Source organism: Aotus nancymaae, unplaced genomic scaffold (assembly GCF_030222135.1).
Source record: "Aotus nancymaae isolate 86718 unplaced genomic scaffold, 86718_ANA_hifiasm-v0.15.2.pri h1tg000077l, whole genome shotgun sequence".
Taxonomy (NCBI): domain Eukaryota; kingdom Metazoa; phylum Chordata; class Mammalia; order Primates; family Aotidae; genus Aotus; species Aotus nancymaae.
The window spans coordinates 15,884,701-15,908,031 of record NW_026988492.1 but is presented as its reverse complement, the minus strand read 5'-3'; the positions used below and the strand labels follow the sequence as shown (position 1 = coordinate 15,908,031).

Sequence of the window (23,331 nt, the reverse complement as noted above, 5' to 3'; positions counted from 1 at the left end):
CTGGGCATAGTGGCTCATACCTGTAATCCCAGCACTGGGAGGCTGAGGCGGGTGAATCACTTGAGGCCAGGAGTTCGACGCCAGCTTAGCCAACATGGCAAAACCCCAATTCTACTAAAAATACAAAAATTAGCTGGGCGTGGTGGGGGGCACTTGTAACCCTAGCTACTGTAGAGGCTGACACACGAAAATTGCTTGAACCTGGAGGCCGAGGTTGCAGTGAGCCAAGATCAGGCCACTGCACTCCAGCCTGGGCAACAAAGTGAGACGCCATCTCAAATAAAGATTTCATGTTATTGCCGTCAAGAGTAGGCTTCTTCCTATTCTGCTCAAATATATACACATCTCTTTTTCTATCATAGTAGCCATGTCTTTCTTCATTGAGGATAGATAAATGTCCTTAACAACTGTTACCATTCTGGCCATTATTAGTTAAGCATTCAGAGCCCTAAACAATGATTTGAGGTAGTCAGACACTTGATGACTAAATAAAAAGGAGACAGTAGGAGCAAGTGCAAAGGGGTGCAGCTCATGAGCCCCTCCCTCTTCTTATGGAGGTGGGAAGGGGGTGAAAACAGGGCTGCCATCAATGTGGTCTGGAATGTCTGCCTCTGCAGGAGTTGTTTGATGTGATCTTGGATGAGAACCAGCTTGAGGATGCCTGTGAGCACCTTGCCGACTATCTGGAGGCCTACTGGAAGGCCACCCATCCTCCCAGCAGCAGCCTCCCCAACCCTCTCCTTAGCCGTACATTAGCCACTTCAAGTCTGCCTCTTAGCCCCACCCTAGCCTCTAATTCACAGGTAAGGGGAGTTTTTATGTTTTCTATACATGCTGAGACTACAGAAACTTTCTAAACAGCAGCACAAACTGTGGAAGCGGATTACCTAGATTCAAATCCTGGCTCCACCTTTTACGAGTTCTGGGGTGGATAACCTTAGGCAAGTTTCTTAGCTGTTCTTGCCTCAGGAATAATAATGGCAAACTGTCCATGACACTGCTGGAATTACTAATCTCAAAGGGCTGTTGTGTTAATGAGTTATTATATGCGAAGGGTCAAGAACAGTACCTGTCCCATATTGTATCTTGTAAGCATTTGCCATTTTTAATATTCTTGACATACAGTCAAGCAGAGGTAGTTAAGTTTATACCCCTGTATAGAAAAGTATCAGGGACCTGCATCTGTATTTGAACCACAGGAGAACATATAAAAGAAGACTTTCCCTGCTTCTTTTTAAAAGAAAAAGATTATCATGAGCACTGTTCTAGGCACTTACAAAGTCCAATTTAATATAGTATAAGCCTTATAAATCCTACTGGATGTTACCAAAGGGATTAAGCTCGGTTAGACTTCATTTCAGCTTTTCAGATGCTTAAAAAGGACTCTGCCTGAACGTAGCTAGCTCCTCTGTGATATGTTCTGCACCCACTGACCTTGGTTAACATCCAGTGTGCTCCTTTGGCTGCCAGGGTTCTCAAGGTGATCAAAGGACTGATCGCTCCGCTCCTGTCCGTTCTGCTTCCCAACCTGAAGAAGAACCTAGCATGGAACCAGTCAAGAAATCCCAGCACCGTTCTTCCTCCTCAGCCCCACACCACAACCATCGCAGTGGGACAAGTCGCGGCCTCTCCAGGCAAGAGACATTTGACTCAGAAACCCAGGAGAGTCGAGACTCAGCCTACGTGGAGCCAAAGGAAGATTATTCCCATGACCACGTGGACCACTATGCCTCACACCGTGACCACAACCACAGAGATGAGACCCATGGGAGCAGTGACCACCGACACAGGGAGTCTCGGCACCGTTGCCGGGACGTGGATCGAGAGCAGGACCACAACGAGTGCAACAAACAGCGCAGCCGTCATAAATCCAAGGATCGCTACTGTGAAAAGGATGGAGAAGTGATATCCAGAAAACGGAATGAGGCTGGGGAGTGGAACAGGGATGTTTACATCCGCCAATGACTTTTGCCCTTTTGTGTGTGTGTGTGTGTGTTTTTTTTAAAAGTCTTTGGGGTCTACATTGCAATCATATGTGATCTGTCTTGTAACATTTTGTATTGCTGTTGCTTGAATAGCAATAGCATGAATAGAGTATTAAGACACATTTTTTTTTTCTTTTGTAAGTAAGTGCTACATAAATTGGCCTGGTATGGCTGCAGTTCTCCAGTTGTATACTGGACTCTTCAAAAACTGTTTTGGGTAGCTGCCACTTGAACAAAATCTGTTGCCACCCAGGTGATGTTAGTGTTCTAAGAAATCTAGTTGATGTATCCAACAAGCCTGAATCAGCACAGATTAAAAAGTGGAATTTCTCATTTATCCAGATTTTTAATACGCAGGCACCTGATTTGCATATTCATTCATGGACCACTGTTTCTTGCTTGTACCTCTGGCTGACTAAATTTGGGAACAGATTCAGTCTTGCCTTACACAAAGGGGATCATAAAGTTAGAATCTATTTTCTATGTACTAGTACTGTGTACTGTATAGACAGTTTGTAAATGTTATTTCTGCAAACACCTTCTTACATATAATATATATATATATATATCAGTTTGATCACACTATTTTAGAGTCTTAATGCCAAGTCAGCAGATTTGCTTTATGAATTAATTACAGGGACTAGAAATGCCCACATTCAGGAAATTTGTAATAACATTGTCTAGACACCTATCCTCATTCTAGTAGAAAGTCTGTACATACTGTAAATATGTGTGATTGCTTGACTTGAAAAGGTTTGAATTCTGAATGTCATACCATCCTTGTAAGTTTGTAATTTTCACCATAAATTATGGTAAATATAAAACTCGAGAGGTGGTTGTCCTCCCTACAGTTCACACTGATTGATTGATTGTGACACATTCTTAGTAGCTAGTGTCTGTTCTAGTCACTGCACTGGAGTCTATGAGCCGGAACTCGCTATATGCACGTGTGCGTGTCCATACGTAAGAGTGTGCACGAGTGACTGAATGGTTGAGATAAATTGGAATGCTGAAGACTAGTGAAAAAACTAGAGACTGATATCGAGCATTCTGCCCACCTGGCTCTGTATTTAATTGTGCTATATGTTGCTTTAATAACCCATTGAGCAGTCAGGGAATGTGAGTAAGCTTGCTGCCAAAGGTAACTAGGAAAGCATTCATCTGCTGCCTCCTTGTTTTTGCTCCTAGAGAGTAAAAATACAGGCAATTTTACTGTGAGTGTTTCACTGGAATGTATAATCTTTGTGTGTTAGAGTATTTGTTTGAGTAAGAAACGTTTACACAGCTTGTGGAATTATTTCGTGGGAAAATAAATTTTTATAACTTCTCCCACTTCATTTTCTAACCTGCCTACTATTGCTGTTGTTTACCTCCCAGTTACCTATCACTCCTCCCCACCACCAACTCCAGCAGGTTCACTGTCTGTCAGAACCCAGAAGTGCTTCTTATAACCAAAGTTTCTGTTCTTCAGAAGTAATCAGGGCAAAATGGGGCGACTTAAAGTGAATAAAATGTTAGTATTATCCTACACAAGACATCTACTCTGAAGGGGAACCCTGAAGACCTTATCTCCATGCCTCAATTACACTGCTGTAAGACGCTTACAATGTCATCATGTTTAAGGCTAAGACCTTTTCTGTGTCTCAAGTGTATATTTTGTCCAATTATAACTGGATAAGACAGTATTAAGAGTGCAAGTACCTGGCACTTGAAGTTTGTCCCTGGAAAATGCCTGTCTAAAATTATCTAATTTCAGATCTGCACATTACCTTATGTAACAAAATAATCAGCCAGGTGTGGTGGACCATACCTGTAATCCCAACACTTTGGGAGGCCGAGACAGGTGAATCACCTGAGGTTAGGAGTTCAAGACCAGCCTGGCCAACGTGATGAAACCCCATCTCTACTAAAAATACAACAAATTAGCAGGCTGTGGTAGGGTGCACGCCTATAATCCCAGCTACACAGGAGGCTAAGGCAGGAGAATCGCTTGAACCCAGGAGGCAGAGGCTGCAGTGAGCCAAGATCATGCCACTGTCGCCTGGGCGACAGAATGAGACTCCATCTCAAAACAAAAACAATTTAACAAAATAATAGTTATAAAATAATCTTTGTTTTGCTTCCTTGATTACTCCAAGGTCTTGCCAAATAAGCCTAGATTTTTATAAGTAAAACCGTTTTACATTTAACTCCTTATTTCCCTTATCCCCAAGAAAACTCAGTATTAAAAATGATTAAGCTGGGGTGGTAGAGTGTACCTGTAGACTCAGCTACTTGGGAGGCTGAGGCAGGAGGATCACTTGAGCCCAGGAGGTGGAGGCTGCAGTGAGCCGTGATTGCACCACTGCACTCCAGGCTGGTGACAACCTGGTGTCTGAAAAAGAAAATAAAAATTAGTTACATATATAACGTTTTATCAGCTTATATATAAAACATTTCCCTCAATTTGTTAATTAGCTCTATACTGTTTACATGAATTTATTTATTGAATATAAAAACAGTCTTAATAAACTTGACAATTCTTACATTGGTAGGAGACCATATTCTAATTAAAATTGCTTTTATAAAATATTTCTGGCAAAATTTTTGTCATGGTAAGATATTCACAATTACTAGTTCAATCCTTTCTTACTATTTCATCCCAATTAATGATTTCAGAATAAATTCTTGAAACATAGCTGGTATTTATCATACTTGCTGCTATCATTAATCCCTTTCAAAGAGTAGTGGTGAGAGTTTCCATCTTTTTTATTTTGTACCTGGATTCTTAGCTTGCACTTTACTGTGGAACGTATTAGTGCAAATCAGAATATTTCTCAAAAAACTAGCTTGAAGGATTTGACATAGCATCTACACGTGAAAACTGTTTAGTGGGCATATGTGTAAACTGTATAGTAAATTTGTAAATGAAAAAATGATCCCAAGGGCAATGGGATATTTACTGACCTGTGGAATGTAAAATTATAATATCTTCACACAACAAAGGCTTAATCTTAACCTACTCAGTTTTAGAACCATGAGTTTTGTAGTCAACCTAGAAAATGCTGGAAATGTATTTAATAGTTCTTTTCTTTTTTTTGGTCATACCCATTTCAGTCTTTCCTATGCTCTTTCTCCACTGCTCATTTAAGTTACTGTTACAAAAAGGTGCTGCTAAATGTAGGATGTCTTAGTCATGTTGTATTTTGGGATAATGCCACATTTTTAACATGGTCTGCTATGCATTCCTGTTAAAGCAACATTCACTGTCAGCTACACTGAACTGTCTAACAAACCTGGTTTAAAGTAATTCATATAAAACAAATAAAGAGCTGGCTTCTGCACTGTTTATTAGTAGTATTAATTGCCATCTTAGGAATGATTGATGTAGTTGAGACTATATTAAATATTCACTTCCCACCTGCGGGGCATCTTTCTTAAGGGCAATGCTAAACACTTTATGTTCTTTCAGTAATCTTCCTATTATATCTGACTTTAAAAAAAGCTCAAGGTAGATAAAAGATTTTTTTTAAATCTGAGCTGTAGTAGAATAATCTGGGTCCCTGATGGGTTCTGGATCAAGTGTTTAATTTCTGCTACGTTGTACTTTTAACTATGTGTACTTTGCTTCTTTCAACTAAAACATGACACAGGGTTTTGAAGTAAATGTACTCTGTTGAACTTAAGTATTTTTTCTGTTTCATAGAAATGTTAATACTAAATATGTTAAAATACATATTAATTTTCCCTCACATTTCCCTGATTTTTTCACCTTCTTACTGCATTTTTTCCTAGTATTTCCATGTCCCTTAAGATTATGTGATTTTTCCAATTTGCGAAGTTTTTGAAAGGTAGAAACCCACTAAAAATTGTCCATGTTCAAGGAAAAATTCTGAACAGTATTCTTTGTCTTGTTTTCATTATGTAAGTATTTTTCTTCTATTTGCTGGCACTGGTTGTATTTTGATATCTGTTGGTATTAATCAGACATCTACATGAGTACAGGTTTGTTGCTAGGCTAATTTTCTGCGATTTTCATCCCAGCTTAGCAAATAAGGATTTGCAGCAAGCATGACAGAAAATGATTTTTTGTAGAGTTTCTTAAAACACACAGTTTAAGGAGGTATGCTAAGTCCTGAAAAGATAAGTCACACAGGAAAACTGTTTCTCTTTAGTGAAATGACATCTACAGGATATAAGGCAGAATGAGGGATGTAAGAGAGACACAAGTTTGCTTGCTTGAAGTAATTTTTCTCTCAAACAGTAAGTATCTATTGACTGTCTGCTCTGAAGCTGTGACGGAGAGAAAAGGCAGGACAGGGTCTCTGCCTGGAGGATGTTTTTCAAGTGTGGGGGTGAGACTTAAGAGGCATGGCTAGAAAAGTTGGATCAGAGTGTGGTAAGTGCCAGGAGAACATTAGATGTGGGTGCTAGGGGCAGAGAGAAGGGGAGCAGTACCTATCCAACCTCAGGGAAGGGTATTCAAGAAAAACTTCTTTAAAGAAGAGGCCATCTAAAGGTCTTACCTGATCCAAGAGACCTTGCAATCCTTATGGATACAATAAATAGTTATGAGAAAGTCCTAAAGAAAACCTGTGAGGGGGAAAAAAAATCAAACTATTAGGCAATTATCCACATCTTATATCCAAGGTCTGATAACTTTTGGGTGATCTGAACGAAAGCTAACAGTATGATGGATATAACACCACATGAGACAGGCTTAAAACTATGGCTGGGTACTGAGTATTCTGATTGATCTAAAAAGCCAATAGAAAAGCAAAATCCTAAGGCTGTAGTTCATTTGTTTTAAAAAGCGGGCTGGGTGCAGTGGCTAACATCTATAATCCCAGTGCTTTGGAAGGCCAAGGTAGGGGGACTGCTTCAGGCCGGGAGTTCAAGACCAGCTTGAGTAACACAACAAGATCCGATCTCTTAAAAAAAAAATTAGCCAAGCATCCTGTGTTGTCCTAGCTACATGGGAGGCTGAGGCAGGAAGATTGCTTTAGTCCAGGAGTTTGAGGTTGCAATGAGCTACGAAATCATGCCACTGCACTCCAGCCTGGGTGGTGGAGCAAGACCTTGTCTTTAAAAAGTAAAATTAAATTGAAAAGCAGTCACTTACATTGGCCACTACAGTGGGATGCTTGGATATTTTTGCAGTTCGAAGGATGATCTGTCTTTTTGTCTGAGTTCAGACTTGATTGTGGTCTTTTTTGTCTGGATCTATGATAGGTACAGCTGCCTTGTCTGATGTTGGTGTTAAGTGAAATGTTTATGTTCAACAGGAGAACACAAAGCCCAGCGATAAGGGTCAGTCCAGGCCACTTCCCAGGGCCAGAGCTGACTTTTTCTTTCTCACCAAGCAGTTTCTAATAACTTATATGTTTCAAATACATAAGTTACCCCAACTACAGAATAATCTCATTTTCTAAATCTACAAAGTAAATACTCATTTTACTTTGTTTAAAATTATAAAAAACATTAAACATAGACTATCATTTTAGACTATGATAGTCTAGCACACTATCGTTTAGAGGAGACCCAGACTTCATTTCAAAGGGGTTGACTTACCAAATAAGCAGATAGTAAGTCAGGTAAAATATTTACCTCCATTATTGACACATAGTAAATGTTTTATTTCCCATGCCCTGAGTTCTTAAACTACTATTTAGGAACCTGGGAACAAAAACCACTTTTCATAACCACATCAAATATTGCTAATTTATTCCTTTTGTTAGATTCACTAATTTTTAACATTATAAATGACTTACATTCTTTACAAATTAAAACATTAGATCGCAAATGAAAATATGCTCCAGACATCTACAGGTTTCTCCTTTTCTTTATATTCTACTAAATACATAAAAAAATTCTTTTAAAAATAAAAAATATAGTGTCATACCACCCTCTACTTCCTCTATGTCTCTGGATCCCTGGTTAAACAGCTGGCAGCCTTTTCTGTTTCCTTAGCAACCATGTCATCATTCAGTTGGCCTGACAACACTTTGGTTTTTAAAAAAAAAAAAAAAACCACAGACAGCAAATGTTTGGAATTTTCATTTCTGAGGATCCATCCTCTCCTAAGTGCTTTTGTATTTTACAAATTTTGCAATAAAAAAACCTATAGAGTCCTTATTAGCCAGCCACAACATGTCTTCTCTTCTGGTCTCTCTCAGAGAGTCTACGTCAGTGTCTGGTAATGGCACAGCCGATGGATCAAATCGCTGCAGCTGTTTCAACTGTTCACAAGAGAGGCCAGCTCCCCTCATTCCTTCTCCTCCAATCTGTGGTTTCTGTTTGGAGAAAGTCAGTCAATATGGATGAACATCCTGTAATTAGCAAGTATGCCTGCTACAATTTAAGTTAAAAGACAAATTGGGTTGTAACGACTACAGCTTCCAAAAATAGAAAAATGAGTAAATGCCTTTTATTTTGGTAGAAAATACGTGCTGCTTTCCTGACAGTAAAGTGGGAAAGCAATACTATGTGTCACCTGATGAACAAATACCCTGTTATTACACATGATTATCAAGCACTGTGACATTTCCAAAGGCCTGAGCTTAGTAGCTGGAAATACGTGGACTCAAACTGCAGCTCTATCACATTTTAGCTGTGTGACTTTAGGTACCTTTACCTAACCACATTTCCTCATCTATTAAACAAGGCTTAAGAAGGTGGTATCATACCTGGCATATAGTGGGCAGTCAGTAAATAGAACATTATTATCAATAAAGCAGCAGAGGCCAGGGACAGTGGTTCACACCAGTAATCCCAGCATTCAGGCAGGCAGATCACCTGAGGTCAGGAGTTCGAGATCAGCCTGGCCAACATGGTAACCCCCTTCTCTACTAAAAATTCAAAAAATTAGTCGGGCATGGTGGTGCATGTATGTAATCCCAGCTATTCGGTAGGCTGAGGCATGAGAATTGCTTGAACCCAGGAGGCAAAGGTTGCAGTAAACCAAGATTGTACCTGGGTGATCCAGCCTGGGTGACAGAGCGACACTTCGTCTCAAAAAATGAAAGAAAAGAAAAGAGAAGGAAGGGACAGGGGAGCAGAAGGGGGAGAGGGAGGGGAAGAAGGAAAAGAAAGCCAAAGCAACAAATAAAATTCAGCTAAGAAAAAGTAAAAGTAATAGGTAAAATTCAGCTTTATTTAACATTTTCCAAAACTGAAAGGTAGTCTTTAGGCATCTAAGGTACCTCTCTCTGACCCATACTAATTGGATGATAAAAGTTTTCTTTTTCTCATTTTTACATGTACCAGAAAAACAAACATTAGAAAGGGACACATAATTTAAGGCTGTATCAATTAGTGTAGAGGAATCATAAGGCCTTGAGTGATACTTGCAAACTACTGAAGAAGATCTATAATCCTAACTTAAGTCACCATTTCGCAGACAATTATTCGTATGTTAATGAAGATAGTTTTTCAGACATACTTAAGAAAACAGATCATTTATTATCATGGGGGTCAGGGCAAAACTTCCCATCTCTTTTAGGTATATATTTTGAGTATGTGTGTATATTTCCAAGTGAATTCAGAAGTCTTCCTTTCATCTACAATGTAATTATCTTAATTTCTGAGTCTGGAAACCATCTCTGAATTGTTTTTATTTATGTATTCTCATTACCTAATTTCTATACAGAAAGGTACTAAAATTAGATGCTCAATGTATCTGAATGTAAGAAAGCACTATTACAGATTTAAACTTAATCCCAAATGCTTTTCTAATAAAGACCATAACAGAAAGTTGCTGGGCACAGTGGCTCACGCCTATGATCCCAGCACTTTGGGAGGCCGAGGCGGACGGATCACCAGGTCAAGAGATCGAGACCATCCTGGCCAACATGGTGAAACCCTGTCTCTACTATAAAATACAAAAATTAGCTGGGCATGGTGATGCACACCTATAGTCCCAGCTACTCGGGAGGCTGAGGCAAGAGAATTGCTTGAATCCGGGAGGCGGAGGTTGCAGTGAGCCAAGATCATGCTAGTGCACTCCAGCCTGGCACATGGTGACAGAGCAAGATTCTGTCTCCAAAAAAAAAAAAAAAAGACCATAACAGAAAGTTACAGTGTGTTAGGTAAAACAAAATACAAGAAAGCTTTTTAAATATTATGCATTTTATATAATAAACAATCATCTGGAAGCACTTTTTTCCCTTTAGGCTGGTCTTCTGCTATCTCACAGTTGTGAAAGCTCATTTGAGCTTTGATGTGACATGAGGGAAAATGCTCAACATTTTCCACATCAGAGAAATACAGGACTGGGAAGGAAGAAAAAAATCTTTTTAGAAGAAAGGTGCTGAGTAACACGAATAGCTACAAGTGGAATAAACACTTAACAAAAATACTCCCAAGCTCTGTGCCATTTTAACACAATGGCAAGGAACAAAGAAAAGAAAAAACTTTGTCAGGACATGCAAATTATGGGAAGTCTAAAATGGATCTAATTAGACAAGCATTCTCATGTGTTACAGTGTTCATTTTAGAAATATTATTTATTTCTTCATTAACATCCTGTGTTTACCACCATGCTTCAGTTTCTGTGATTTATCTTGTTACACAGAGAAAAATGAAATTACTCCTACCTGGGGCTGAAGCTGAAGACAAGGAAATTTTGTAAGGGCCCAAGCAACTTGCTCTTCATTTTCAGCCAGTGTTATAGTGCATGTGCTATAAACCAGCACACCCCCTGGCTTCAGCAGCTGAACTGCCTAAAGAAAACTGTGATCAGACCACACACAGCACAAGACCAAATAAATATCTGAATGAATTTCATAGCATAAGGTGTATCTTTCAAATATTTGGGATAAATAAAATGATGTTCTATGTGACAAGGATTTCTTCTGTAATTATAGTACACAAGAGCAATACTTGCAGCCAGACTAGATGCACTGCATTATCTTGGAGCTGTCATACTCCATATGGACCAAGACTTCCCCAAATACAATAATTCACCTTCACGCCTTTAGATACTATTTCTTTTTATGCTGAAAATTCACCAATTTATATTTTTAGGCCAGACCTTCTTGTTAAATTCCCTACTTAAATGTTCAGTTGCCTTCTTAACATTTTTTATTCTCATTTTTTTAAATAGAGATCAAGTCTCACTGTTGCCCAGGCTTGTCTTCAACTCCCGAGCTCAAGCAATCCTCCCACCTTGGCCTCCCAAAGTGCTAGGATTGTAGGTGTGAGCTATGGGCCTGGCCCTTCTCAACATTTCTATAATATTATCAAACTTCACATATCCCAAAATGAACTCCTATTTTCCCTCTGAAATCTACTGCAGAAGTCTTCCTATCTTTCCAGAATCTCAGGTCCCAAACCTCAGATTATCCTTTATGCCTCTTTTTCTGGCTCCCCAACCATCAGCAAATTCTATTGGCTCTACCTTCAAATTATACCCAGAATCTGGCCACTTCTCACCACTTCTACTGCTCACACTGTGGTCCAAGCCTCCACCTTTTTTCTAGATTACTGCAACAACCTCCCACTTTGTCAGCCTGCTTTCTTCCCTGCCCTCCTGCAATCTAGTCTCAGTACAGCAGCCAAAGCAGTCCTTTTAAGCTTGTCCCTTCTCAGCCCCAAGCCCCTCACATGTCCTCTATGATCACTTAGAGTCAAAGGCAAAGTCCTTACAGAGGCCTTTGAGGCCAGACATAAACAAGTCTCTTGTTGGCTCTGACCTCCTCCTGTACACCTCTTACCCTGGCTCATTCTACTTCGGCAACACCAGCCTCCTGCTGTTTCTGGAATACACAAAGCACGTTCACACCTCAGAATCTTTGCAGCAGCTGGAAAAGCTCTCTTAATTCTCTGTACTGCTTGCTCTTTATGTTTGCATGTATGTCACATTCCCTACCACTCTGTAAAACTGTAACTACTCCAATCTAACACTCCTATTCCCACTTCCTTTAGCTTGCTCCATAGGGCCACAGCGTTATTGCCTTCTTATATACTATAAAATTCATTTATGGCCAGGCGTGGTGGCTCACGCCCATAATCCCAGCACTTTGGGAAGCCGAGGCAGGCAGATCACGAGGTCCAGAGATCAAGACTATACTGGACAACATGGCATGTGCCTGTAGTCCTAGCTTCTCGAGAGGCTGAAACAAGAGAATCGCTTGAACCCGGGAGGCAGAGGCTGCAATGAGCCAAGATCGCGCCACTGCACTCTAGCCTGGGAGGCAGAGCGAGACTCCATCTCAAAAACAAACAAACAAAAACCAAAAAACCAAAAACAAAAACTCATTTATTTCCTCCCCTAGTTAGAATAGAAACCTCGTGAATAAGGGCATGGAGTGTTTGTCTACTTTCTCACTGCTGTAATGTCAACATCTAGAATAGTGCCTTGCATATAGCAGGTGCTCTATGAATATTTTTTGAATAAATGAATCAGGAGATAAGGTGCTATGCTAAAATGGATTTGTCTCAAATACCTAAAGTTCAACTTTTTAAGCTCCTAATTTTTCAAATTTTAATGGAAATCTTTAAAAACAGAGTATACACACTTGTGCTTTTTAAAACCAGAGTACACTGACCAAAATTTAAACTTTGTAACTATGTGCCAGTTACTGTATTAAACACTTTACATGAATTCTTCTCCACAGATCCTTGTAACAACCACAAAGCAAGGTGACTATCACCAATGAGGTATTCCTAGTAGGTACAGCTGTTATCCCCACTACTCAGATAGAGAAAGCAATGTACCTAAAGTCCCTTATGTGGTACCTAAAGTCCCTTATGTGGTACCTAAAGTCCCTTATGTGGCGCAGCCATGGCTCAAGTCAACATGTGTCTGACTCTAATGTACACATTCTCAATTTCTCTCCACGCCAAATGGCACACCTGCTATATTCTCAATATCTCTCTCACATACTGTCAGCTTTTCCTTCTCATTGAGATCTTTCATCTACTCCTAGTAGCCTTTTAAAATTTTTTGCTATGACCTAAAAAGAACAAAAATCCAAGTCCTTTATAGAAGTATCCTAATTTTATTCTCAAGTCAAAGTGGGTTTTGGCTATAAGTAAAGCTTCCTTTTCGCTGCTTGCTGTTTTAATTCAGAGGATGTGTTCTTTGAAGACTTTATAGAAAAAGAAGTTAAATAATCCACAACCAGCGCTACCTTTGTGTATGAAAGGAAACACCAGCAGAGTTGAATAGGAATGTACTCAAAGACAACTTTAGAGACTAAATAATTATAGAACATCCATTGTTGTTGTAGCCTTGTATTTTGGAGGGATGGGGGAAATAATGAATTCATCTATGATCAAACACTGTCTATACTCTCTGAAATCCACTGAGTCATTTTCAGAAGACTAGAAGAAATCCTCAAAATGTTCTATCAGGGCTTCTTCTCAAAGTACTGGAGACAAGTTAAATTGGTAAAGTTTTTATGGTTCTCCTATATCCTACAGTGGCCACTATCTCTTCCTGCTTTTATCAATGAGTTTTGCTTCCTACTGGACTTTCTTCCTCTAAAGATGACCCAAGAAACTTTTTTTTTTTTTTTTTCTGAGACAGAGTCTTGCTCTTTTGCCCAGGCTGGAGTGCAGTGGTGTGACCTCTGCCTCCCAAGTTCAAGTGATTCTCCTGCCTCAGCCTCCTGAGTAGCTGGGACTACAGGCACATACCACCATGCCCGACTAATTTTTTGCGTTTTTAGTAGAGACAGGTTTTGCCATGTTGGCCTGGGTGGTCTCAAACTCCTGAGTGATCTGGCTGCCTCGGCCTACCAAAGTGCTGGGATTACAGGCGCAAGCCACCACACCAGGCCAAGAACTCTATTTTTTTAAAAAAAGAGTAATTTATTTTATATCTAATTGTTGATATCAGTTAGTAACTAGAAGTTAACAACTCAGTGACCTTTTTTCAAATAGGGCAGAATATTTGAAATTTATTAAATGTCTCAGTGAAAAAATTCTACTATTGCCTGTATATCTTAAAAGTGAGTCAACTTAAAGGAAAGCTTCCTGTATTTAAAACTATATCCTCTTAGTTATTTTTTTTTTTTGTGTGTGTGTGTGTGTAGTAAAATATATAACACAAAATGTACCATTTTAAGTCAAATAACGACATTGAGCACAGTCACATTGTTGGACAACAATCACCACTATCCATCTCCAGAGGTTTTTCATTATCCCAAACTGCAAGTGTGTACCCATTAAACAAAAGCTCCTCAATCTCCCAGCCCCACAATGCCTGGTAATATCTATTCTTCTGTCTCTATGAAGTTGCTCAGTGACCCCATATAAGCAAAATCATATAGCATTTTTCCTTTTGTGTGTGGTTCATGTTACCGAACATAATGTTTTCCAGGATCACCCATGTTGTGCATGTATCAGAATCTCATTACCTTTGAAGGCTGAATAATGTTCTATGTATGGATATAGCACATTCTGTTCATCCATGTATCTGTCAACAGACTCTTGGGTTGTTCCCATTCATTACAATACTCTTGGGTATTGTAATGAATGCTGCTATGAAGATTGCTCTCAGTGGTTTAAACATCAAACTAGCAAAAGTCAACTTTCTTTCACAGCAACAGACCATCACATACCGCAGTGAAGAGTTTTCGCTGTAATGGCTGATATGATGCCACTTCCTTCAAAGACCAAGTACAGGCCATGTTTGGTCTCTGTCCCATTCCACTACAGGGTGCATCCAGAAGAATTCGGTCAAAGGTTTCTGGTAGAAACGGAGGTTCCCCTATAAAGACAATTATAAACATGTTTACTATGTGCCATACAGGTTTAGACTAGAAAATTCCTGAGATAGGAATTTAAAATCATAATCTAGAATAAAAAAAAATTTCTCCCTTTAATCATGTAGCTGGTTAATTCTGACTTATACCTAATATATATTTGATGTGGTAGAAAGGTTAAAAATGTAGCTATAGTTGGGAGTTATTCTGTTGATACAGTACAAACCAAGGCCTAATCACACAAGACCTTGTACCACAAACTTCTGAAGCCACAGTTAATCAAAGCTAGGACATGGAATTAATTCTAGTGGTTCTGGAAATGGATACTTCTCTTGGTAATTCCTACTGAAGACAGCCCCAGAGAAAAAGCCTGTTCAGTTGTAGGGAAACACACTGGTTCTGGTGTTCCTCAGTCTCCTTAGTTTCTGTGGCCATCAGAATGGCTATGGTCTAGAATGGGTAGAATGAGTCAGTATCCCCTGTCGATTCAATCTGCCACCAAGTTTTCCTCTGCATTCACCTGAATAATTTTCTTCAAATTCTGATCTATTTAATGTTATTGGAGGAAGCTGTGAAATTAAGTGGTCTGCTTACATATTTATGCTGTCTGCTGCAAGCAAGATATTGTTGCCGATTCCTTTTATTTACTTATTTACTTTTGACACAGAGGCTAACCCTGTGGCCTTCTAGGCTGAAGTGCAGTGGCATGAACTCTGCCTCCCAGGTTCAAGCAATTCTCGTGCTCCAGCCTCCTGAGTAGTTGGGACTACAGGCGTGTGACACCACACCCAGCTAATTTTTGTATTTTTTAGCAGAGATGGGGTTTCCATGTTGGCCAGGTTGATCTCAAAGTCCTGGCCTCAAGTCAGGCCCACCCACCTCAGCCTCCCCAAGTATGGCTGCTTATATTTAAAGGTGGTTAGTATTCTGCAGGACTGGCAGCAACATTACAAACCTCACTCCAACATCACCTTCTGCTTTTCTCTGATTGCAAAGCTGTTAAATCGAAGTGATTACCAATCAAACTCACCTCTGTCTATAACCATCTTTGCTTTCTTACCTACTGTCTTAGAAGAAATTCTTTTCAAAGTAAGCAATTATTTTTAAGGTCTGTGACCCACCTTGGCCTCCTAAAGTGCTGGGATTACAGGCATGAGCCACTGCACCCGATCAGATTTTTTTACATACATAAATATTGACTATTGAGAGAGATCCAAGATGGCCGGTTAGGAGGAGCTTAGGATTGCAGGTCCGAGTGAAAGCGCAGAGGGTGAGTGGACGCCGCATTTCCAGATGGATTTTTACTGCCCACAGACCAGGAGATTCACAGGCGGAGGAGCCCCACAGGTTGCCAGTGCGGCTGTTTTGGCCAGCGCGGCTGTTTGGCCTGCGCCCTGGCACAGGGGTTCACAGTGCAGAGTAAACTAGACTGTGTCCCCTCTTAGCCAGCAAGGGGAGCTGAAACGGGGAGCCAGGCCAGGAGATTCCCGGGCAAAAAGCACCATGAATCTCAGAGCCATGGTTTCAGCCAGCGCAGCGGCTCCCAGTGCAGAGTAAATGAAACTGTGTCCCCTCTTAGCCAGCAAGAGGAGCTGAAACAGGGAGCCAGGCCAGGAGATTCCCGGGCAAAAAAGCGCCACAAATCTCAGAGCCGCGGTTTCAGCTGGCGCAGTGGCTCCTGATGCAGAGTAAACAATACTGTGTCCCCTCTTAGCCAGCAAGGGGAGCTGAAGCAGGGAGCCAGGCCAGAAGATTCCCGGGCAAAAAAGCACCACGAATCTCAGAGCCGTGGTTTCAGCCAGCGCAGTGGGTCGCCGCACGGGAAATCACACAGATCCCGGCGCCTATTCAACAGGCAACCAGGTCACCTGGTAGAGAGCCAACCGTTCAACTAAAAAACAAAAGGCTCTGAGGCAGGGAGCCAGGTGACCAGGCCCGGCTGGTCCCACCCCCACAGAAACAAAAACAAAAAGAAAAAAACAGCAATTAGAAACACTCTGGGTTGAGACTTTCACGGCAAACACAACTGAACCCGGGACGGTCCAGCTTTGTGGAGGAGGGGCGTCTGCCATTACGGAAGCAGCCTGCAGTTCCCAAGGCAACCTGCCGTCGCCAAGGCAACCCGCCATTACAGAGAGACTCCGTCACTACAGAGGCAGGCCAACATAGAGGAAGCAGTTCTAACTACACCCATATAAACAGGACTGCAGGGAAGTTCACACCGCAGCTGGGCGGAGCCCACAGCAGCTCAGCGAAGCCTCTGCAGGCTAAGAGTGACTAGGCTGCCTCCTTGTGGGCAGGGAAAACGGCAGCAGCACAGCGGAAACTCATAAAGCCCTAACTCCCTGGGACAGAACACCTAGGGGAAAAAAAAGGAGGTTTATGAGTTCTGCTGCTGCAGACTTAAAACTTACCAAAATCAGAAAGTCAACAACTACAAAGTCGACAGGTGGATAAATCCACAAAGATGGGAAGAAACGAGTGCAAAAAGGATGAAAACATCCGAAACCAGAACACCTCTCCTCCTACAAGGGATCACAACTCCTTACCAGCAAGGGAACAAGACTAGATGGAGAATGAGCATGATGAAATGACAGAATCAGCTTTCAGAAAGTGGATAGTAAGAAACTTCCGTGAACTAAAAGAACATGTTCTAACCCAATGCAAAGAAACTAAGAACCTTGAAAAAAGACTTGACAAAATGCTAACGAGAATGGACAACTTAGAGAGGAATATGAGTGAATTGATGGAGCTGAAAAATACAACACGAGAACTTCACAAAGCATGCACAAGTTTCAATGGCCGAATTGACCAAGCAGAAGAAAGGATATCAGAGGTCGACGATCAACTCAATGAAATAAAAAGAGAATGCAAGATTAGAGAAAACAAGGTAAAAAGGAATGAACAAAGTCAACAAGAAATATGGGACTATGTGAAAAGACCTAACCTACGTTTGATAGGTGTACCTGAATGTGAAGAAGAGAATGCATCCAAGCTGGAAAATACTCTTCAGGATATTATCCAGGAAAACTTCGCCAATCTAGCAAGGCAGACCAATATTCAAGTCCAGGAAATACAGAGAACACAACAAAGATATTCCTCTAGAAGAGCAACCCCAAGGCACCTAATTGTCAGATTCACCAGTGTTGAAACGAAGGAGAAAATACTAAGGGCAGCCAGAGAGAAAGGTAGGGTTACCCTCAAAGGGAAGCCCATCAGAATCACAGCAGATCTCTCAGCAGAAACCCTATAAGCCAGAAGAGAGTGGGGGCCGATATTCAACATCCTTAAAGAAAAGAACTTTCAACCCAGAATTTCATATCCAGCCAAACTAAGCTTCATAAGTGAAGGAAAAATAAAATCCTTTGTGAACAAGCAAGTACTCAGAGATTTCATCACCACCAGACCAGCTTTACAAGAGCTCCTGAAAGAGGCACTACACACAGAAAAACCAGTACCAGCCACTCCAAAAACACACGAAATGGTAAAGAGTATCAACACAATGAAGAATCTGCATCAACCAACGGGCAAAACAGCCGGCTAGCATCAAAATGGCAGGATCAAATTCACACATAACAATATTGACCCTAAATGTAAATGGACTAAATGCCACAATCGAAAGACAGACTAGCAAATTGGATAAAAAGCCAAAACCCATCAGTGTGCTGTATCCAGGAAACCCATCTCACATGCAAGGATACACAAAGGCTCAAAATAAAGGGATGGAGGAAGATTTACCAAGCAAATGGAGAGCAAAAAAAAGCAGGAGTTGCAATGCTCATCTCTGATAAAATAGACTTTAAAGCAACAAAGATCAAAAGAGACAAAGAAGGACATTACATAATGGTAAAAGGATCAATGCAAAAAGAAGAGGTAATGATCTTAAATATATATGCACCTAATACAGGAGCACCCAGATACATAAGGCAAGTTCTTAATGACTTACAAAGAGACTTAGACTCCCACACAATAATAGTGGGAGACTTCAACACACCATTGTCAATATTAGACACATCAACGAGACAGAAAATTAACAAGGATATCCAGGACTTGAACTCAGATCTGGACCAAGCAAACCTAATAGACATTTACAGAACTCTCCACCTCAAATCCACAGAATATACATTCTTCTCAGCACCACATCACACCTACTCTAAAATTGACCACATAATTGGAAGTAAATCACTCCTCAGCAAATGCAAAAGAACGGAAACCATAACAAACAGTCTCTCAGACCACAGTGCAATCAAGTTAGAACTCAGAATTCAGAAACCAACCCAGAACCGCACAGCTTCATGGAAAATGAACAACTTTCTCCTGAATGTTGACTGGATAAACAATGAAATGAAGGCAGAAATAAAGATGTTCTTCGAAACCAACGAGAACGAAGACACCACATACCAGAATCTCTGGGACACATTTAAAGCAGTCTCTAGAGGGAAATATATAGCAATAAGTGCCCACATGAGAAGAAAGGAGAGATCTAAAATTGACACCCTATCGTCAAAACTGAAAGAGCTAGAGGAGCAAGATCAAAAAAACTCAAAACCTAGCAGAAGACAAGAAATAACTAAGATCAAAGCAGAATTGAAGGAGATAGAGACATGAAAAACCCTACAAAAAATCAATAAATCCAGGAGCTGGTTTTTTGAAAAGATCAACAAAATAGACAGACCACTAGCCAGATTAATAAAAAAGAAAAGAGAGAATAACCAAATAGATGGAATAAAAAATGATAAAGGGTATATCACCACAGATTACACAGAAATTCAAACCATCATCAGAGATTATTACAAACAACTCTATGCACATAAACTAGAAAACCTGGAAGAAATGGATAAATTCCTGGACAGTTGCCTCCTCCCAAGCCTAAACCAGGAAGAAGTCAAAACCCTGAATAGACCAATAACAAGATCTGAAGTCGAGGCAGCAATTAAGAGCCTACCACCCAAAAAAAGCCCAGGTCCAGATGGGTTCACAGCCGAATTCTACCAGACATACAAAGAGGAACTGGTACCATTCCTACTGAAACTATTGAAAATAATCCAAAAAGACAGAATCCTTCCCAAATCATTTTATGAAACCAACATCATCCTCATACCAAAACCCAGCAGAGACTCAACAAGAAAAGAAAACTACAGGCCAATATCCATGATGAACATAGATGCAAAAATCTTCAATAAAATACTGGCAAGCCGACTACAACAGCATATCAAAAAGCTTATCCACCATGATCAAGTAGGATTCATCCCGGGGATGCAAGGCTAGTTCAATATACGCAACTCTATAAATGTAATTCATCACATAAACAGAACCAAAGACAAAAACCACATGATTATCTCAATTGATGCAGAGAAGGCCTTTGACAAAATTCAACAGCCCTTTATGCTAAAAACCCTCAATAAACTAGTTATCGACAGAACATATCTCAAAATAATAAAAGCTATTTACGACAAACCAACAGCCAATATCATACTGAATGGGCAAAAACTGGAAGCATTCCCTTTGAAATCTGGCACTAGACAAGGATGCCCTCTCTCACCACTCCTATTCAATATAGTACTGGAAGTTCTAGCCAGAGCAATCAGGCAAGAAAAAGAAATAAAGGGTATTCAATTAGGAAAGGAGGAAGTCAAATTGTCTCTATTTGCAGACGACATGATTGTATATCTAAAAGACCCCATCATCTCAGCCCAAAATCTCCTGAAACTGATAAGCAACTTCAGCAAAGTCTCAGGATATAAAATCAATGTGCAAAAATCACAAGCATTCCTATACACCAATAACAGACTTAAAGAGAGCCAAATCAAGAATGAACTGCCATTCACAATTGCTACAAAGAGAATAAAATACCTAGGAATACAACTAACAAGGAACGTAAAGGACCTCTACAAACCACTGCTCAACGAAATAAGAAAGGACACAAACAGATGGAGAAACATTCCATGTTCATGGTTAGGAAGAATCAATATCGTGAAAATGGCCATACTGCCCAAAGTAATGTACAGATTCAACGCTATCCCCATCAAGCTACCAATGACCTTCTTCACAGAACTGGAAAAAGCCACTTTAAACTTCATATGGAACCAAAAGAGAGCCCGCATAGCCAAGTCAATTCTAAGCAAAAAGAACAAAGCAGGAAGCATCACACTACCGGACATCAAACTATACTACAAGGCTACAGTGATCAAAACAGCATGGTACTGGTACCAAAACAGAGATATAGACCAATGGAACAGAACAGAGGCCTTGGAGGCAACACAACATATCTACAACCATCCGATCTTTGACAAACCTGATAAAAACAAGCAATGGGGAAAGGATTCCCTGTTTAATAAGTGGTGTTGGGAAAACTGGCTAGCCATATGCAGAAAGCAGAAACTCGACCCCTTCCTGACACCTTACACTAAAATTAACTCCAGATGGATTAAAGACTTAAACATAAGACCTAACACCATAAAAACCCTAGAAGAAAACCTAGGCAAAACCATTCAGGACATAGGCATAGGCAAGGACTTCATGACCAAAACAACAAAAGCATTGGCAACAAAAGCCAAAATAGACAAATGGGACCTAATCAAACTCCACAGCTTCTGCACGGCGAAAGAAACAGTCAATAGAGTGAATCGGCAACCAACAGAATGGGAAAAAATTTTTGCAGCCTACCCGTCTGACAAAGGGCTGATATCCAGAATTTATAATGAACTAAAACAGATTTACAAGAAAAAAAACAAACAAGCCCATTCAAAAATGGGTGAAGGATATGAACAGATACTTTACAAAAGAAGACATACATGAGGCCAACAAGCATATGAAAAAATGCTCATCATCACTGGTCATTAGAGAAATGCAAATCAAAACTACATTGAGATACCATCTCACGCCAGTTAGAACGGCGATCATTAAAAAATCTGGAGACAACAGATGCTGGAGAGGATATGGAGAAATAGGAACACTTTTACACTGTTGGTGGGAGTGTAAATTAGTTCAACCATTGTGGAAGACAGTGTGGCGATTCCTCAAGGACCTAGAAATAGAAATTCCATTTGACCCAGCAATCCCATTACTGGGTATATATCTAAAGGATTATAAATCATTCTACTACAAGGACACATGCACATGAATGTTCATTACAGCACAGTTTACAATAGCAAAGACCTGGAACCAACCCAAATGCCCATCGATGATAGACTGGAAAGGAAAAATGTGGCACATATACACCATGGAATACAATGCAGCCATCAAAAACGATGAGTTCGCGTCCTTTGTAGGGACATGGATGAACCTGGAAACCATCATTCTCAGCAAACTGACACAAGAACACAAAATCAAACATTGCATGTTCTCACTCATAGACGGGTGTTGAACAATGGGAACACATGGACACAGGGAGGGGGGCACTATACACTGGGGTCTATTGGGGGGAGTGGGGGGGACAGCGGGGGGTGGGGAGTTGGGGAGAGATAGCATGGGGAGAAATGCCACATACAGGTGAAGGGGAGGAGGGCAGCAAATCACACTGCCACGTATGCACCTATGCAACAATCTTGCATGTTTTTCACATGTACCCCAAAACCTAAAATGCAATAAAAAAAAAAATTGACTATTAGATCTATCTGTTGTTGCATTCTATTATCTTTGCTTTCATGCGTTAAAATCTTCCCCACTATAATATCAATACTCATCTATATCTGCCTCCAGTTATTCTCAGTTTAAACTATTGATACTATTTAACACATCTTGAGCTTTTGTATATGGTCCTTTTCCCTCTGCCTCTTTGTGTGCACGTGTAAGCCCACTTGCCCAACTCCTGGGAGCTAATCACCAGATTCAGGTTTTTTCTGTCTTTTCGGAGACTGCCTTTCCCTGGCACTGGCTGCAACCAATGATTATTTTAAAGACAGTTAACAACCGCCCAACCATCACCTAATGTTTGCTTGACATTCCTGGTACTGGGGGCTGTCTCCTGCCCTGTTTCTGTCTGACTAGCTACCTACTGTAACAAACTAACTTTATTTAGAACGGATAGTGGGGAATTTTCAGTGTCAGCACACTCTTGAAAGTAATAGAGACTGCAGTGATGAGCAATTAAGAGGAGGCTGGGAGCTCCAGAAAAGCAGCAGCTAAACCAAAGAGAAGAGAAGCTGATGAAAGAATCAAGGTGTGAGACAGTGAGAAGAGCCTTCTGGGCTGGGAAAAACCTCAAAGTCTGGTCAAAGATTACCTATGCAAAGGCTCTCATATTCATTGGATCAGATGATGGGACACCTTATGTCCCAGAGCTCTGTTGAAAAGAATAAAGCAATCAGTCTGCAATTAGTGGAGGGTAACAGTGGTTTTTCATACCTGAAGCACACAGTTTTTAACACAAAGAGCAGAGAAAGACACAAAGAAAGCCCTGCTAAAACTAAAACCACTGTGATCCTAGGATTACTGTGCCCATGTCAAAAAAGCTGCTGAGGAGTGACATCTCAGCTGCACATGCTGAAGAAATAGACTTTACTAAGAGTCCAGCCATGACACTAAACAAATAAGCAAACAATCGCAACAAACCTGGGGAGGAGATGAATTAGCATTCAAGGTGTCGTTACAATGTATGATCTAAAACGTCCCGTTTTCAACCAAAAAAAGAAAAATATATGAGATATGGAAAGAAA

General features: G+C 40.4%; 2 protein-coding genes across 23 annotated transcripts in view; one reads left to right on the top strand and one right to left on the bottom strand.

Moving 5' to 3' along the window:
• The window catches only part of CACNB2 (calcium voltage-gated channel auxiliary subunit beta 2), a 397,684-nt gene extending 392,371 nt beyond the window's left edge, over positions 1-5,313 (top strand). For all 11 annotated transcript variants that reach the window (XM_012465458.2, XM_012465452.2, XM_012465450.2 and 8 more), the window contains 2 exons: positions 618-803; positions 1,471-5,313. In XM_012465458.2, the coding sequence (XP_012320881.1) occupies positions 618-803; positions 1,471-1,965 (681 nt within the window). In that variant the 3' untranslated portion in view covers positions 1,966-5,313. The remainder of the gene's footprint in view (positions 1-617; positions 804-1,470) is intronic.
• The window catches only part of NSUN6 (NOP2/Sun RNA methyltransferase 6), an 86,401-nt gene that overhangs the window by 23,807 nt on the left and 39,263 nt on the right, over positions 1-23,331 (bottom strand). For 8 of the 12 annotated variants that reach the window (XM_064368379.1, XM_064368380.1, XM_064368382.1 and 5 more), the window contains exons 9-12: positions 14,531-14,679; positions 10,559-10,684; positions 6,491-8,257; positions 1,435-4,359 (exon numbers count right to left, since the gene is read on the bottom strand). In XM_064368379.1, the coding sequence (XP_064224449.1) occupies positions 8,045-8,257; positions 10,559-10,684; positions 14,531-14,679 (488 nt within the window). In that variant the 3' untranslated portion in view covers positions 1,435-4,359; positions 6,491-8,044. Of the gene's footprint in view, positions 1-1,434; positions 4,360-6,490; positions 8,258-10,558; positions 10,685-14,530; positions 14,680-23,331 lie in introns of those variants that run through there. The other 4 variants (XM_064368383.1, XM_064368390.1, XM_064368389.1 and 1 more) reach the window with 4 other exon arrangements.